The sequence below is a fragment of the Hetaerina americana genome, unplaced genomic scaffold (assembly GCF_022747635.1).
Source record: "Hetaerina americana unplaced genomic scaffold, ioHetAmer1.1.p SCAF_7, whole genome shotgun sequence".
In the NCBI taxonomy this organism is placed as follows: Eukaryota; Metazoa; Arthropoda; class Insecta; order Odonata; family Calopterygidae; genus Hetaerina; species Hetaerina americana.
In genome coordinates this window covers 73,766,953-73,786,129 of record NW_027287316.1, presented here as the reverse complement: position 1 = coordinate 73,786,129, position 19,177 = coordinate 73,766,953, and the positions used below count along the sequence as shown (strand labels likewise).

Here is a 19,177-nt window from a genome sequence, read left to right as displayed (position 1 = left end):
CTGTACTTATGAATTTAAATAGTATTCTAACTAGGTTACATATTTTTTGAAACAAGAAACATATTTCAGAATCCCATAAGCTGAGTGTGAAGGATTTCTTGAAAAATGGTGAGAGCAAATTCAATATGAAGAACGTTATTTTGCCTCAGAAGGAAGAATGCCAAGAAAAAAAATTTGGCTGAGGTTAAAGCCATCTGAACATGATTAAGGTTTCCAACTAAGTACAAGGATATAAAGTACAATGGACAATGATAAAATAAAATGGCATAACATAGTAACAATGAAGAGATCAGACTCGAATTGTTGGCCCATTTATTCATTTCAGTTCATATATTAAATCATTTCCATCAACTACTTTGAATACATATTATGCCTATTTTGAGTGTTTGGTATGACCTTAGATAATTTAACACACACAAAATACCATTGAAAATGCCAAATTGCTTAGAACAAAATAAACTTCAGGATTTTTTGCATATGCAGATGAGCTTCATCTTTCTATACTAAAGGCTTCCTGAAAACCTTTGCTGCAGGAGTAACATTTCAGTTATGTCTGCAGGGAGCAAGATATTTTAAGCAAGACCATAAGGGGTTGGAAACCTTTTCCCAATTCTTTTGAAAGCAAAGGAATTAAATTGGGTATTACCCAGTTTTCACAAATGGTTACTGCCTTTTATCAAAATTTACAAACACTGGCTTACTGTTAATTTTACATAAGTGCAAATTTGTTACACCAAAATCCTAAACTCAGGGTTAGGGAAGGAGGGGCAAATGTCCTATCCTGAATTCCATATTTTATAACTTTGTATTGCTACTCACAGAATAAAGAAATCGCAGAAACCTGAAAGTTTATTTCATTCTATTCATGAGAACTGCAAAAAGCTACACCAGATGCTTACACCACTTGTTACAGGTTTAAACTACACTGAAAATTGCAACAAGACATAAAATGATTTCATCACCAAAATTGAAAGACGATAATCTGGAGTTAAACAAATGTGAGATAAAACTCACACTCCAGCAATGGGGCTTATTGAAGTGTCACAATAAATATCACAATCGTTATCATAATGAAATTCTACGAAATAATCAGATATGATATTTATACAGCACACTTGTTTGCACATAAAATGATGGTACACCAATCAGCATTGTAAAAACATTGGAATGGACTTCATCACACCTTATTAATAATTATTATTTAAATTCTCTTGGTAATTAGGAAGATTTCTTGCGGATATACGCCAAAGTGTGTTGGAAAAGAACTTTCTACATTGACACTTGAATATGTTACATGTCATCACTCCTCTAAAAGTGACTCCATGAATTGGCCAGTCACTCCAGGGTAGTGCCAATTGTGCCAATTGTGGAGTCAGGCAGTTTATACATGGCCGGTGATCAGGGAGTGAAGCCTACTGGATCCAACCTCTATGAACATGCCAATGGTGACTAGGTTAATATTCTGTATATTTTCAGAACCTGTGTCATTTTGGATAGTGCCACATCTCTGCAATGTCTCAGAAAACATCAAACTAACCAAGTTGTTGGTTCAAGTATGGGGCAGGGGGGTTTACCCTTTTGCAGAGTATTTTTGAGCATAATTATATTCTAAAAAAATATTACATAAATGTCCAACACTACATTTTAACACTATTTGTCTCCAAATTATAAAATCATCAATCACTAGGGTGTGTAGCAGTCACTAAATCAGTGTAATTAGTTTCTAATTCAACATAATTTTTAAATTTCTCAATGGAATAAAGATTATGATTTTAATTTTGCTCATACTTGAAAATACTCCCCCTTAAAATTTTAGATGGTTTCTATTCTACACTGTAGAGATGTTGAGAGGGAATCATGAGACTATATTATTGGCCCAGGACATGTGAGAACTCACTCCATGAGGAGTTGGTATGTTAAATGGGAAAGAAGATTGATTGACTGAGAAAAAATCATGAGAGATAGTTTCAATGAGAGGAGAATGAAAATTTTAGCAATTCAGCCAATGGTGGGGTCCTTTGGGGTAACATGCATGATCTAACTGATTTTAATAATTTACTTTTGGTCGCTAAAAAACATTCCATAATGTTTACACAACATCCTCAAACCTTACCCCAATTCCACTCTTGCATTTTGCATTTCCTTGCCAAATATTAAATGTTTACGGGAATATTCTCATGCCTTGATATATTCAAGCATCTTTCAATCATTAAATTAAGAGAGAAGAATCAGCGATCATTTCAAGAATGCTCACTGTATAGTACTAATACTATGAAGAATGATCAAAGAGTCAATATCATCACCTACTTCCCTTAACTAAGCTCTTCGTAATTTATTTCACTCCTACTCCTATGAACTTTTTTTAAATGAAGGGTGGAAAAATATTGGAACGCCCATACTTCCCCGTTCCTCTAAAAACTTTATACATACTTTCACAGGCAATCAAGAACAATGCATCCTCCCCCTGGCTGGTAAATTCACTTATTATTTGGCCTAAAGCCGCAACCAACCAGAGAGTCCTGGGGTTCAAAACTAGCTGATACCTGCGAACACATCCAGATTCATCCAATTTGTGTCAATGGGAGCCAGAGTTCACTGGGAATTCCCTTCAGGCACACATAAAGGAAATGACACCCTTAAGACTTAAGTATTAATTAAGCAGTAATGCTTAGTACCACAGTCATGGGCATTATACCCAATTATTTTCACAAATATCACAGGGACTTGGGGGTGGGAAAAGAGATACTCAGTTTCTTGGTGAATGAGGTTGAAGAGATCAACTAGGATGCAGTAGGCAGGGTCTATATTCTCAAAAATTCACTCAATCCCAAATTCATTCGATTAATTTTTCATATAGTTCCCACATTACATTATGCCACCAGGGTAAAAGTGAGTGAATAGGCACACTGTTTGGAATTAAATTAACCAGAAAATTGCAAGGAACATGATTACAACATTTGTTCATAATCACCATTTAATACAGATAATCTATAATGCTAGCATTCAAATGCTCACTGCCAGCTAAGACCCAAGACTAAGGCAAATGCCTGGTGTGAAAGGAATGGCTGCAAAGGGGTTAAATCTTATCCAATTTTTCATGGCCACTGTACCTGGTGACAACATGTCACTCTCCACAAGATTGTTTCCTTGTAAGCTTTCTATGAAAAGTTTCAAAGAGCATAATTAAGGTGCAGACTGCCAACAAGTGTATCCTATACAGATTACACAAAGCAATATCAATGATAGCTTCCTAAATGGTTCCAAGCACCCATGAAGATGATGTAAAACTTTAATATTAAATAGAGTTTTTGGCTACTGACCAAAGGGTCCTAGTTTCAAATGAGAGGTTGCTCCCTCTCAGCAACTGCATCCAAAATCCAAGTTGTGCTCTTTTTTTATTACTGGCCATGAGTGGAAAGCTATAGGGTGGCACATGGAATGGTGCTGTATCCCCCATTCTGAATATATTAATTCTATATGCCTCACAGCTCAGTTCAGGATAAGTTCTACCCTCACATATCAAAACCAACTAATGCTATGTTCTCATTGCAGTCATTATTTAAATGTTTTGACCTGTGAATATGCAAACATTAATTTTTCATGAAAACAATAAATTAAATAATTTTCATCTTTATGCATGCATGTAATTATTTCATTTTATTATTCTTTATAATTTATTTATAAAAGGAACTTATTTTCAATACACTATCATTTAATTTCATTTACAAAATAGTTCCATTGAATTTTTCAAAAACTGTATCTTGAATGAATCAACGCAGAAATTACAGGTGAGTAAATGTACTTAGTTTGGGGAAAAATGTCACTGTAAGGTAGTAGAAAAACAATGTATCTAAAAACTTGAGGCTTACTATTGTTTTGCTTGAGGCTAATTACCAATTGGGTCGCGGTAGTCCAGTGGGTAGAGCGTTTGACTGCTGACCGGAGGGTCCCGGGTTTGATTCCCGGGCAAGGCACTCTGGGCACCTGCAGCTCCACCCAAGCTAAAGTGTTTTTTCGGGTACCAGGTCTTCCTGGGAAACCATATCCGGCACAGGGAAAGGAACTGGCCCCCCTACCCTGATGTGTGAATTTCACACGCCGTATAGGCTTAGTACTGGGTGATCTCTACCATCACCTACCAAACCGACCTTCGGGTTGATTACTGTGTTTTATTACCAATTGTTAAATTCAATCTAAAAATCTTATACACAAAATTTTGAGTTCCCCCAAATAATTTTTGGGATGCATCATTTTCTCACCACATTCTAATAGCATGCATTCATCCTTACACAAACATACACACACACACACATATAATACACAGATCTGAACATTATAACAGTCTCACAAATGTTAAATTGACCTCAAAGCATGCATGTATTCTTACTGAAATACTGAGTCAATTTTTTTTCATGATCACAATATTTTCTCCAAATGCCATCAATGGAGACAGTAAAAATACATAGACATGGCCATTATACGATAAAAATGTTTGGCAAAAACATTAAAACTATATTTATTTCCCCCCAAGATTTCTCCTTGGATCCACCTACGACCTCCATACTGAATATGAAGGACACATGGCACAGGCATTAAGTTTGCTCCGGATTCACTCGATCACACTGTATCACATACTACATGAAAGAGTGTACTATCCACAAAACTTTGGCCTGTGCCACCCTTAATTAGGGCTCACATTAAATTTACAATTACAAAAGCACAAACACACATCCTCAACAGTCACCTAGAGCAAACTTACCAGCTCAACTTAGCACCTTCACTGTGACTGAATAAATTAACTACAAAAAATATAAATTTGTTTCAATGTATTCATTATTTACAAACATAATACCATCCATTCTTTTGAACTTCTTACGTAAAACTCTGACATGAAGCTCATTATAAAAAAATTCCAATAAATGACCAACCACTGCAAGAGAATAAAAGCAGTAGGACACCTTTTAAACCAGTTGTTTTCCTCTTTCCGATATCCTTTTCAGTATCTCTTCAGGAGTGTTGAGCATTTTGGCAGAGTTCTTTTTGCTCCAGACAACACGACCACTTCCATCCTCACTTGAACAAGGGACTTCTCCGAGACCCTCTATGTACACCCATTCCATTGTATCCCTTAAATAAATCTTCAACTTATCCAGCTCTTCCTTTTTGCCAAACTGAGCTGAGAGCCCAATCACAAATTCAAAGTTCAGCAACTTATTGGGTCGGAACTCTTCCGCCATACTCTCCACAATTTCTGTAAAGTAAGAGCGTGGCATGAGTGAATCGTGAGCACATAAATGCATGCATTCACATGTCAAGACCAAAAAAGGATTCTTAAGAAATTAATTCTTTTTTGAGTTACTATCGATAATTAATACCAAAACTTATTACCAGATGTGTCCTATTTATTCTTCCATATTTGATATTGAAAAACAGATATGGATATATTACTACAATTTCATCTCAAGGTATTTAAAAGTTATGATAGCAAAATTTCAGTAAAAAAACTTTCATCTTGCGGATTCCATCGCAGGGATTTTACACAGAGGGCTTCAAAAAAACTCGTGGTTTTAAATTTTGGCTCAGATAATTTCCCATTAGAATCCTCCATCTTTCATGTTACAAGAACAGTTCAGAAGAAAACAGATAAATCTATATACATGTTCACATTTTTAATTTCATTACTACATACCCTCAATATCCCACACTGACCATCAGAGAAAAAATTATGTTTTTACACAATTAGCAAATAAATTCCCTGAATTGATTCTGAAAATTATTTTTACAGTTGGAATACAAGCACATGTACATACATAAGTATTTCAATGAATCAAAAATGGATTGATTTGAGCTGTGTTCGCAAGTATGTAAAATCCAGTCAATTTTTTCACTCAAATTACAATAAGGGACGATTCGTGAGTTATTAAGCACTTTAATTATTTCACTGTGAGTCAATATTCAATTTTTCAGCATGTCTCTTTCAAATGGTATTTCCTGAATTTATTTCCTGAATTGACTGGCTAATTTTGTGTGAAATAGACCACATTTTGGAGCAAGTATTGCGTTGGAGGTGAACACTGCCAATAACATATGAATAAATTAAACATTATTAAGTGAGAAACACAGAAAAGGAAATAAGAAAAATGATAAGGAAAAGAATAACCCAAGGAAAGAGAAACAACTTCAGAAAAATGATACTTAAAAAAAAACAAAAAGAGGAGAACTCAAAGCAAATGTCCCACAAGGAAGATCAAAGGGGGAAATAAAGAGGAATATAACTTCAGAAAGAGAATTGGTATTGGAGAAGAAAGAATGGACTGTAAGAATCTTTGGTTTGAAGGAGAGAGAAATGCTGATTAATCATTCAAGCAATAATATAAGGAGGTCATTTCATTAAAAATTTGTTGCAGTCATAACAATATCACAGGAAAAATATTTTAAAAATAGTATTAAATAAGTTTAATGACACTTATACAAATTTAGGAAAATTAAAACTAGTGAATAAAAATTACTTAGTGGCCCAAATGAATATCTTCAAGCCACTCAAAAAATTGGGCTAAATGAGAAACACAATGCTGTAACTGATGGAAATAAATATGGTGCATGCATTAGCTTTTTGAGGGAAATGCTTCACAAAGGAAAAGATAGGACACACTTGAAAGTTTTGCCATAAATCAAATTTTTACAATTTGGGTATTTTTTGGATTTTAGTCACCTCAAGGTGATGGTAAGAACAATTGAAGAAACAAAATACATTGAAATTAATGGTAGAGTTAACAGAAAATTTTCTTAGCCTTTTAATGGGCAAAAATTTCCATTTCCAAAAGTCCAGCATATGTTTCTTTCATTGAGGAGAACAGCCATTTGAACTGATGATCGTCATATAATAATTAGTACAATTAAAGAGAAGCCATTACAAGTTACGTTACATAAGGTTCCACTATGTAGGTATGTATTTGAGAGGAACCAAAAGATAACCTACAATCAGATAATATAATAAGGGTAAGTCAATAAATAAATCCCAAATGTCAGCAAGACAACTACAGGAACTGTTATGACCATTTCATTGGGAATGGTTGGAACATCCACCATTTGGTTCTAACTTAGCTTCCAGTGATTTTCATCTGTTCGGGCCCCTTAACGATCATTTAGGTGGCTAACATTTTTAAACTGATGATGCCATAGAGGTTACACATTGGCTGCGACAACAAACAAAATAATTCTTTGCTGCCAGCTATCAAGAACTTGCAAAGAGATGGGATACGTGTCTGAATGTAAAGGGTGAATATATAGAAAAGTAAAATAAATTTCAGGAAGTTACTTTGATTATTATTATCCAGTTTTGCGACTTATTTATTGACATACCCTAATACTTCTAACTATTTTTCTATTAATATTTTATAGCATTACTACATACATATTGGGAGTATTTTTCCCCTCACACACGATATTTTTACAAAAGAATACTATAGGAATCTTACCAGGTAAGTTTTTCAAGTTTTGCTTCACTTCTTCAAATTTCTCCTCTGCATTTGGTAGGTCAAGTTTGTTGATAACCAAAGCAGCAGGTTTTTCCATCAAATCCTCACGATACAGTTCTAATTCCTGAAGAAATATTTAAAAAAACAACCATTAAAAAATGAATGCATACATAGTTTTTCCATTGGAACTCCTTAAATTACATAAAGGATCTTTATTTTTTCAGAAAGGCAACCAATAGGACTTTTCAGGAAAAAATTATTTTCCACCTCAGCAAGAGAATTTCGACCAGAGATTTCAGAATGCAGTTTATTTGTGATTACCAATTAAACCCATGTACCAACCACATGAAGCTTGTTTTCTGAAATAGGCAATTAAAACAAGGGTTGGCTTCTTAAAAAGAGTTTAGTTTCCTCAATTATCTCATCCCTTCTAGGGAAAGCACGAGGGAGGATGGGAATTCTTCTACTTTCTTCCATACTCTCAATATGCACTGCACAAGGACTTGACAGTAACAAGGTTCCTAGGCTCCCGTTCAAGACCACCAAGCACAAGCTTCAACTCTCTAACGCCCCCTTTTTTAAGTAATGTGCACATCATATTTGCTTAAATTCTTATCCCAATGTCTTTAAAGAGTGTATAGTTTTCAATCGTTTCTGGCTCATCTTCGTGGAAGTTCATATTCACGGAATGAAGAACGCAATGTATTTTTCCACGGTTCTTTATTTTGGTACTACTAGTTTCAATGCCTATGTGTTATCATCAGGAATAAAACTTGTGCCTGATGATGATGCCTAAGCATTGAAACTAGTTGCACATAAATAAAGAACAGAGGAAAAATACATTGTGTTCTTCATTCCATGAAGTTTTTAGTTTCTTCACCGATTCTGTGATTCAAATCACACAAGGGGCAGGATTTCACAAGGACCGTTGCTAACATTCAGAAAAATATGGAATATCATTGTGTTAGCCTAACTGACAGACAGCCCTACCAAAAACTGCTGATATCATTAACAGAAAAATATTTCCAGTTGTGCACTTAAAAAGTCATTTTCTCAATTACCAATTTACATATCATGTTCATTCCACTTTCTATTTGCTTCTATAATATGTAGATAGCTTCCCAGGAGTGGATGTGGATTCAGGTTAAAATTGGTATTATGAAACCAAGCATCAAAAAGATAAAACAAGGAAGAAGGTTTAGGTGATGGAATGCAGGAACATAACCCTTTCAACAAGGGGAATCACGATGGTGTGGTGGCTAATGTACTGGCTGCCCACCCAGAGAGCCCAGATTCGAATCCTGGAGGTGGCAGATTTGTTCCAGTTGTATCCCAGTCCTTTCTTGAGATAGACAAGAGAAGGAAATGAAAGAACATAAACAATGAGTTAGGTAGAAGGAAATATAGAGAGTTCAATAATAAATTTAAGAGTGAAACAAATAGGGCAAAAGAAATGTGGTGGAAGACACATTGCAAGGATACAGAAATTTTGTAGATAAAGAGTGAAATTCGTGCACTTTACAAGAAGGTTAAAACAATATCGGGGAGAAGGGAATATCTGCATTAACAGTTATAGATAAGTCAGGTAAGATAATAGTTGAAACCGAAAAGATCCAAGAGAGATGGAAGGAATACAAAGAAAAACTGAATGGTAAAGAACTTATGCCCAAAAGATTAGACATTGAAGAGAATATGATGCAAATGAAGACAGCTTAGGTCCAGGCTTACTCAACAGTGAGATAGAACAGGCATTAAGGGAATTGAAATGAATTAAGGTCACAGGGGGTATACAACATTCCTGCAGAACAACTTAAAGGTTCACGAAAATTTAGGAGGAAGCATTTTTATGGACTAATTCGTAGCAACTATGGGGGATACATTTGGCAGAAAGACTTCATCAGATCAGTGTTAGTTTCTATTGAAAAAAAAGGAAAGGATAAGTGAGAACTATAGAACAAGAAGTTTTATTTAGCATGTCGCTAAAGTGGTTTTCAGGATCATCAATTAGAGAATGGAGAGGGAAAAAGATCACTTCGGAGATGTATAGCTTGGATTCAGAAAGGTGAGAGGCATACGTGATGCCATAGTAGTAATGAGGTCACTAACAGAGATAAACACAGAATACAATCAAAATATCATTTGTTATGCAGATTTTGGGAATGCATTCAAATAGAGTAAACTGGATAGAATTGATACATGTATTGCAGAGAATAGGAGTAGATTTGGGGACAGGAGACTTATATGCAACCTGTACCTGTCACAGACTGCTTAGGTGCAAGTGGTGGATGGGGAACTGGGATGGACGACTATATGTAGGGGAAAGAGACAGGTGTTCATTATTACCTGTGCCTTTTAGCATATATGTGGAGTAAATGGTTAAAAACGGAAGGAAAGAACAGAAGAAAGGAATGAAAGTTTGCTGAAAATTCATAAAATAAGGTTTATGGACTAGTTTGCCAGTCAACCACAGAGTTGCAGGCAAATCCTTGGAAAAGCACATTGAAAAGTCAGTGGAAAGATGAGAATCTATTCAAACAAAACAAAGGTCATGTGATTTTTCAGAAAGAGGAAAGCTAAATTAAATATTAAAACAGGAAATCATTCACTAGACAGGTGAAAGTTTAAATATCTCAAAGTTTTTTGGACCTAAAGGTCAATGTAGTAGGGACTTATGAAGGAGAATTGCTTGAGTAAGGAAGATTTCACTAGGAAGAGGGTATCGATGAAAGGGAGACTGAGTAAGGGGATTATGAAAAGGTTGGTCAAAACTTTGAAACAGAGCATAGTTATATACGGTGTGGAAACATGGTTGCTGAGGCAGGATGATAAGCTTCAGGATTGGAGGCTTTTAAAATGTGGGTGTGGAGAAGGATAGAAAAGCTGTAGTAGACAGAAAGGAAAACAAATGAGGATGTGCTAGACAAGGTGGGGCAGGAGAGGTGATTTTCGAGAGAAACTCAGAGGAGACAGGAAAAGTGGATGCAGAGCATTTTGATTGACAATGTGATGTTGAAGACTCTGATACAGGAAGGAAGAACATTAGAGAAGCGAGGAGGATACAGGCATAGGATAGGGATATCTGATATTATGAAGGGACGAAGGATGTATACAGGATTGCGAGAATTTAAAAGTAGTGTTGGATGTTAGGCAATGTTTTGTTAGTAGAGGCAAGGGAATGTATCATTGTACAATATAATAGTCTGTGTTCACCCAAAATCTACCTTAACTGGTAGAATAACAATAATAATAACAACTATCATAAGTGAAGAAAAGATTAGTGAACACAAATATGGAGCACAGAGCTTTAAAGATGAGAGACAGATCTTTAAGGCAAGAGTATGAGTGTAGATTGGAGACTCATGAGATTCTGATGAGGCATAGAATGGAGAAATGGCTAGTGGGGTATAGAAGAAGGAAGAGAGTAGACAGCATGTAGGCAAGCAGAAGTTGTGGAGAAATGAAGAGAGAAATAATGCAAGCCAAAGAAAGAGTCAGTTCTCACGATACTGAGAGGTAAATAGTCATTAGGAACAATCTAAAACTTACCTTTAAATAGATAGAATACTTTGAAAGAACTGCATCATCTATCGTTGGGGAATAAAGACCCTCAAAATGTGATGCAAATACAAGGGAATGCAATTGGAAGGGAATTCAAATTCAAAAATTAACATTCACTGTCAATGAATAAAAAAATACCACTAATACACCTATTTGTACCCAAATGCAAGAAAGAATAAACTAAATTAAATGCGAATGAATATGTCAAGCAAATGCAAATTTGTGGTCCTTTAAAGTTTGCAAACACTTTTTAAATGAAATGTCATAAAGAAAAAACCAAACTGTAACATCAAACCTTATTTAGAAGAACAATTGTTTCCAAACAGGAGCGATGAGTGTGTTTTGGAGAGAGGGAAAACCCAAAGGCATCCACAACAAAAAGGAGAACTCTTGTTCTTTCAACATGTTTCAGGAAGTTGTGCCCAAGCCCTATGTTAACATGGGCACCTTCGATTAGACCAGGAAGGTCAGCGACTGAGAACTTCCTGAGGTCTTCAAATTCCACAATCCCCAGGGAAGGCTTCAGAGTTGTAACTGCAAATATAATGGTCTATTACTAGTACACACACACACCTTCTGTACTCACATTTGGTGATAATAACAATAATAATAATAATATTTTTATTGTCCAGTGACCATACATATCATGTAGCTAAGGGAGTCGTCAAGCATAAGGAAAAGTACAAAATACAGGTACATGTCAATACTATGAGTATGCTAAAAAGGTAAATATACATTTTAGGATGTAAAAGAAACATAATGCACTACAGCTGTTTGCTGTTGAAAAATTCCTTCAATGAATTATTACACTTGAAGGAGGTTCTTGAGTTTCAATTTGAAACTACATAATTTATCACTTGATTTTAATGCGTGTGGTAATGGGTTATAAATTCTGACTCCCACTGCCATGAGGTTTTTACATTAAAATGCTGAGTTATGGTAACTTGTGAGGATGTGGTGATAATTTCTTGTTGAATATGATCGAATATCATTAACAGTGTGAAAGAGTTGGATATTATTTTTGACTAAGACAGCAATGGCAAATACATACATATATGGAATGGTGAGAACAGTTTACATTACTATGGTTTGTTTATACTTCTATCTAAATAAAAATATTGCTCCCAGTAAATATTTAGTATTTTCAGCATAACGAGATTCAAATCTGACGTCAAAATACTAAAAATAATCATTAAACATGAAATAATCCTTAATTCTAATAAGAGTTCCAATAGCATACAAATTAGATGTGGAATAAGATTTCAAATATATTTTTACCATGTTCCTATGACCATACAGTATCATATTTTTAACCTTTCCTCAGACATAAATAGAAAGTATTCTTTTATTTATGTACAACCCTATCAAAGACCTTTTAGTAATTTTTCAGACAAAGTGGATATTCAAAAGAAAATTGGAGAACAATATTTAAAATGTGATACCTGTGCAGTGTTTTATATAGAGATCAGACAGGAAGAAGTTTTAATATTAGAGGCAAAGAGCACACACAAGTGAAGTCCGATGTAATATTCATCACTTGAGGTGAGGCATATGACAGAATCCTGACATTCATCAAAGTTTGAACCCATAAACCTGTATTACTGATCTAAAAACAGGCGACTCACTGTCCAAGAACAATTGGAAATCGTGCTACAGAATACAATGGAAAATTTTTGAACTTGGCTATTGTCCTCTTAGTTCTAACCTTTCACATGTACAAAAACAAAAAGCCCTACAGAAGGGCTGATACTACCCCTACCCCCACATCCTCCAATCCTTCCCTAAATTCATCCTACTCCTATTTTGGAGAATATACACCTCACCCGGGGCTTGTTAACTTATACCGTACCCGAGGACAATGCATAAGCATTGAAACGTCCTGCAAGATATAAATAGCTCTGGAAAACTTAAATTTTATCATTCAGCACTTTGGCTTGTTTCTACAACATGAGAGCCTGCCACTTATACAGGGTGCACCAGCATAACTTCCTTTTTTTTATAAAACAAAACCCCTTTAAAAAAGGAAGTTATGCTGTCACACCCTTTATTAAAGACTGGATTTATTTAAAATCAGCATACGAGTTTGCTTGTTTTTGCCAGTCAAGGCAGATCTATGGATCAAAACATTTTCCCCCTTCTCCTCTTTCTTCTTGAAGCCACCAATGAGATCCTTTTGAGTTCTAATCGCAAAGTCTACAAAATTGCTTTTCTCTTCAAATTGCAAACAATGTGAAATTTTTTAACATCATAAAAAAAAGATCACCTCAATAAGATGCAGAAATAATAATACAATATCAAAATTTTTGATAGTATCAGAATTTTAATTAAGATGAAAGACATGCAAGTAGTGCTTCTCCTTTGTTTATCTAGTGTATCTCTCTTGAAGTTGATACAGCAATGCAGTAGATAAGGATTTCAAATAGAATTATAGGCGGCTACATACATTGTCGTGATTGAAAATATACAAAATTCAACATTTTCCATGCACCCCATATAAGTTTTATCAATTATATAAAAGTTAACATTTGCAGTAAGACCATAGGTCAAACTTTCAGAGACCATGCAGGAACATTTTTCACAAGAGTAATTACTTTGCTAATCTTCATTGTTTGTATTTGAAAAATATTTTAGGCTTAATTAAAATTAATTTCAAAGTGTCCCTTGCAAAAGGATCCTGAGCATCCACTACTTTCCCCAGTATTTCCTCCATTTGTCTGAATTTTCCCAGATTTTACAGTGGCTTACCAAAATGGTATGTATGCGTACAAACAACATTTCCATTCTTCATGCATTTCAAAATATGGTGCAATACACACTCATGTTTTCCCATGCTCACATTCTGCACAGGCAAAACCATTCTTCACATGCTACTCTTAACTCATGACCTTAGTGTTAGTCAATGATTAATCTATCAGTGTCATCAAATTAAAAGTAAATTACCTCATACTAGGTCTATAAATCAAGCAATGAGACTGGCAATGTAGTGTTTGATCTGGCAACACCGGAGGCACTGGGCTTTGGGGGGAGGCAGGGGAACATGTGATCCACCTTCAGTATGGGTTTGAACTCGCTTCAGTCATTTGGTTGTATGCAGCAATTTTTTTTGTGAAACGGTTTTTTCTATTGTGCTCTAAAAATGAGTGACATCGATTTCGAGCAACGGTGTACAATCAGGTTTTGCTTCAGACTTGGGCACAGTGCAATGGAAACTCATGCTAAATTTCAGCAGGCCTAGAGAGATAGTGTTTTGTCAAGAGCCCAGGTTTTTCGGTGGTTTAAGGCATTTTCAGAAGGAAGAGAGTCGATTGAAGATGAATCACGAAGCGGAAGGCCTTCATCTTCAAGAACCGATGAAAATGTCGACAGAATCCGGGATCTAGTGCATTAAGATCCTCAGTTGACAGTCAGAATGATCTCGGAAGAGTTTAGTTTGACTCATACAATCTTCATTAGATTTTGACCAATGAATTGGGGATGAGAAAAATCTGCGCAAAAATGGTTCCGAAAAACCTCCCACAGCAATTTCAACAAATGGGTTTTTGGCCAGTAAAAACATTCCTGTGGCTCCTCAGCCTTCTTATTTGCCTGACTTGAGTCCTTGTGACTTTTTTCTCTTCCCGAAATTGAAAAATCACCTCAAGGGAACTCATTTTGGGACAGTTGAAAACATTCAAACGGCTATAACTGACCAGATGAAAGCTATTCCAGTATTGGAGTTCCAGCTCTGCTATGAGGAGTGGAAGAACCATTTCCAGCACTGTGTGGCTTCAGAAGGAAGTTATTTTGAGGGTGACAATATAAAACTGGGATTCAACTTAAGTGAAAAAATGTTTTTAAAATCAGTCTCATTACTTAATTTACAGACCTCATACAAAAATAGTAAACAATGATTCACTGCTAAAAAGATCCTGAAAGAAACCATATAAAATTTTAGAGAGGTATTACCAAATATTAAACGAGGGAAATCTACATCATCCAGTTCATTTAAATCATATGATTAAGCTCATGGAGTAAATGAAAAAACTTGGCACACACTATTGTTAAAACAACATACTCACAAGGATACGATGCCACTTTTGGTTTGGCTCTCGAAATGGCCCGGAGAAGGGAAGACTTCCCTGCATTAGGGAAACCGACTAATCCAACATCTGCAATGAGCCTAAGGTCGAGTGTAATGAATTTCTCAACTCCAGGCAGTCCATTGAAGCCAGTCTGGGCACAACCACCTGGACTACCTTCAGCAACCAACAATGAGCTGCCATTCTCATTCAACTCCCCTGGAATAAGTTCACAAATGACACCATCACACATTTGAAATGAGAAAATTTTAACTGGTGCATGAAATTGTTGCAAATGAAACAAAATACCATTATTTTTGAGTATTTTAGTGAACTTCAGTCGTATGTAAAGAATTTTAGGAGAATTTAAAACAGAGTTTCTCTTTGTCAGAAGTTATTAAACAGGCATGCAAAAATGACATTATTTCATAATACCAAAATATCATGACACCACATGAATATGGACGTGTTTACTGTCCCCCATCTAAAATGCAACAAATAAAAATCTACTGCCAGTAATTTCTACAACCAAACTGTTCCCTCTATAGATTAGCGGAACATTCTTCATACATATTTACAAACACATGTAATATGCAATTAATCACAATGATGAACTTATTAATCAAAGGACCTCTTTCACATAACCACAAATACAAGTATGAAAACTGTAAGAGTTGACGATCATTTGAGGCAAATTATCATGCCAAGCATCTAATCTCCCATCCATATGAGAGTGATCTCACAACATAGTAACACATGCATGGAGACCTTAAAGTTTGCAGTGAAATAGGAGGCACGGAAGTGGGGTTAGAAAATCTCCAACAAACCTCTGCAAAATTCACATTATCTATTATCTATCCATCAAAATAAAAATGAACTATTCCATTTACAACACCCTGAGTTATTGTTGCAGATAGTTGCGTAAATAATGAATTACTGATGCAAAGAGGAGACCAAAAAAGTGGTCTGATACGCACTAGTTACTAATTAATATTCTATCAATACTTTTTTCTTCAATTCTGTCACTTATTAGACAGATGGCAAGTCAAGTATGACAATAGAATAATTAATGAACTGGAATAATAGGGTCTAAAAAGGGATTCAAAAGAATGAAAATTCTGCCCACATCTACTGTTTTCCAGTCAGTGCCATCTTTCAAATCTTTAAGCCACAAAATAGAATGATAAATGGGCACACGTGAACAGTAACATGCATTACCACATTATTATATAATTATAAATAACCTCATACACTAACCCAGTTTGCGACCATATTCATCAATTACAAATATTCCCACTGGAACATTTAGATGCACATCTTTCCCAGGTTGACCCAGGATGCATTTCTGACGACTGCTCTCACCGCTCTGCGCAGCTATGAGTTTTCGAGGAAATTTTTTAACTATTTGCTGCAGCTGTGCCCCTTAAGTAAAATGAAATTTGATCATATGATAATAATAATGAACTTCATTGGTCACAGGATATATGCAAACACATTATAAACCAACAAAAATAATACACATGAAAAAATTACACTAGATACTTCAATAATCCTAGTAACTTAAATATAACTGCCACTTCAGGATCAGTCATAATTTTAAAAAAAATCCATTTTATGAAATATATTTGTCCAGAAGACATTTCAATTTTTTATTTTGAATTTTCATAGAATTTTTTCTATTTATTGATTTTGAAAGTTAGCCGCATAATTTAAAACTCATTTGCCAAGGCCTAACACTAAATAAAATAGAGATTATGCCATCTAACTGCATAATCCTGCTCATTTATAGTATCATATTGGCTGTTTCTTGGTAGGTTAACATGGTTAGTTTTAGTTAAAATTGTATAATGTACATAATGGCCAATTGGAAAATTTTTAAACTGCTAGAAGCAATCCCTGCAGCAAGCTTGTCTTATGATTCTGAAGTCCAATTTTTGCAGCATAGTGCGATAAATACTGATTCTATCAATACTGCCAGGCATACTCCAATGTATAAACGAGTTGAATGCATCGGCCTTCTAAGTTTAATGCGCAGTACTTCAGCAAAACGTTTTGTTTTGCTGAAGTTTTTTGCAATCATGAAAATTGCACAGCAATGTTTCATGGTTTTACCTCGTCATCATCACATTGGGTAGGAGAAGGGGGACGGATTCATAGTTTTAATCACACTGTGATATTACAACTTATAGCCAAACCTGTGGTTTACTTTCTGCCTCCCATGAGAGATTCCCAAACAAGCATGCTAAAGTTAGACTTCGGAGGGTGCCCCCCCTCTCCGTCTATTTCACTACCTAATGGCATCATAATGGCAAGGGTTCTTTTGAAATTGAATAAGTAAAAATAAATCTTTCGTTTTAGCATAGGTTTTTGACAGGTTAATGTAACGCCATTAATATTGGACAGTCGCATGGCCAAACATATGAGCAAACTATTTTTCATGGAAAATCAACAATAATAAAATTTGCAAATGTTTGGGCCACGAACATGACAAAGACATTTCGCTGACCTCCAGCATTATATTGAGCCAATGAAGCTTGCAAACACTAAATAGTTACAATTTCAATTATATATATATATATTGCCATGAAGTTTCGCCTGAGTATATGAAATTAAAACATCTTTGCAAGAAATCACAATGAATGGAAAATTCCTGGACCAGCATGACTACAGCTTGTTGGCGTTGGCTTAAGAGATAGCAGTAATTGGCAAAACTCCTGGCAAACCACTAAACTAGTACACAGGTCTAAACAATTTGCTCGACACTATTCTAATTGTTTTTAGCAGACATGAAAATGTTTGCCAACAGAAAATATTCATCAATTTTATCACGCAACCTTCAAGCTTGGACGGCCGTAAATCTAGGATCGCCTGAATAAGTTACCAACCTTCCTTCGCAACAACATAGACGTTGCCGCCTTTTCCTCCCACTCCCCCATATTTTGGATAGCCCATGCCACCGGCACCTCCTCTCACACATAATTTAAGAGAATCGATGAATTTACCTTTAAGATAACTTCTGACTGGCTGCAAATAGACATAAACGCTTTTTAATAATAATAATTCGTTTAACAAAATAATTCCCCCGTAAAAAAGTGCAAGTAACCGTATTTACTTTGCCAAAGAATTGCTTGAACAATGCCGGAGTTATCCAAACCATTCCGCAATGTTAGACACTACCGGTAAACACGAGAAATAACTTCTCAATGCTGTACAGTTTCCTATGCATTATATTCCAAAGTATAATAATAAAACAGACTTCATCCAAGTCACTCTCTTATTCTCACTGAACAATCCACCAGATTCCACCAGCCCGAGACTGAGTATGCGCATTTCATTCCTCGCACTGCGAAGGCGTAATTTGAGGATGCGGTTACCGCGTGCGTCTGAAGTTATGCCCAGCCAAATAATCTGAATGTTGAATGTGCATAATCATTAACCAGTCACCAGATTAATTTGCCAATTATTTGTTAGCATTTCATTTGACTAATTAATATTTGTGATCGGACGGTGGTTCGCATATTGGTGATCGCGAGGTCACAAAGTAATTCGTTTCACCTAGGAAAATCATTCAAAATTCACTTTTAGATGGTCAAAATCATTATCTAGGGTATCTGCTATATTCAATGGTAGATGTACGGTGATGGGCTCCATCGTGTATTTCGTGTGAGGCATTAATAGCTGGGTATTACCTTTCCTTTTATATTTACTTACCTTTATATATATTTACGAAAAAAATGTTTAAACATGTTGACCCATTAGCTGGTCTAAATCATGATGGGATAATACCTCGATAGCATACTAACATTGATATGCCATTACTTAGGAGAAAAGATGAACATAATCTCCGTATTTTACTTGAAACTGTAAAAGTGGTATAAGTCAGCGATAACTATTCAGACGAAACGGATTAAAGCATACCCTGGTATACTAAGTATAGGTACACGGGCAATTACTGCGGCCAGGAATCTTTTCATCACTGTGGAGTTACAAATAGTTCTTTTTTACTCAAATAAGAGTTGGTGATGAGAACGATATGCCATACCATCCACAGAAAATGTCTTCATAATGTTTTCTTTCGATTGA

At 35.4% G+C, this 19,177-nt stretch overlaps 1 protein-coding gene across 1 annotated transcript; it reads right to left on the bottom strand.

Annotated features, from left to right (window-relative positions):
- Positions 1 to 295: 295 nt before the first annotated feature.
- LOC139696243 (GTP-binding protein 10 homolog) lies at positions 296 to 18,401 on the bottom strand. Its single transcript, XM_071594925.1, has 7 exons — positions 18,207 to 18,401; positions 17,980 to 18,118; positions 16,352 to 16,516; positions 15,095 to 15,313; positions 11,332 to 11,570; positions 7,479 to 7,602; positions 296 to 5,251 (listed from the first exon to the last, which is right to left on the bottom strand). The coding sequence occupies exons 1-7, from the start codon at positions 18,249 to 18,251 to the stop codon at positions 4,962 to 4,964; spliced, it is 1,221 nt and encodes a 406-aa protein (XP_071451026.1). The 5' UTR covers positions 18,252 to 18,401; the 3' UTR covers positions 296 to 4,961.
- Positions 18,402 to 19,177: the final 776 nt, after the last annotated feature.

Bases quoted from the DNA above. Each gene is read 5' to 3' on its own strand.
- LOC139696243 (XM_071594925.1), bottom strand. From the start codon at position 18,251: ATGGTTTGGATAACTCCGGCATTGTTCAAGCAATTCTTTGGCAAA. The intron at 15,314-16,351 runs GTTAGTGTATGA...AACTTATTCCAG, and splicing joins TGAATATGGTCGCAAACTGG to GGGAGTTGAATGAGAATGGC. The intron at 5,252-7,478 runs GTAAGATTCCTA...CTTACTTTACAG, and splicing joins AAACTTGAAAAACTTACCTG to AAATTGTGGAGAGTATGGCG.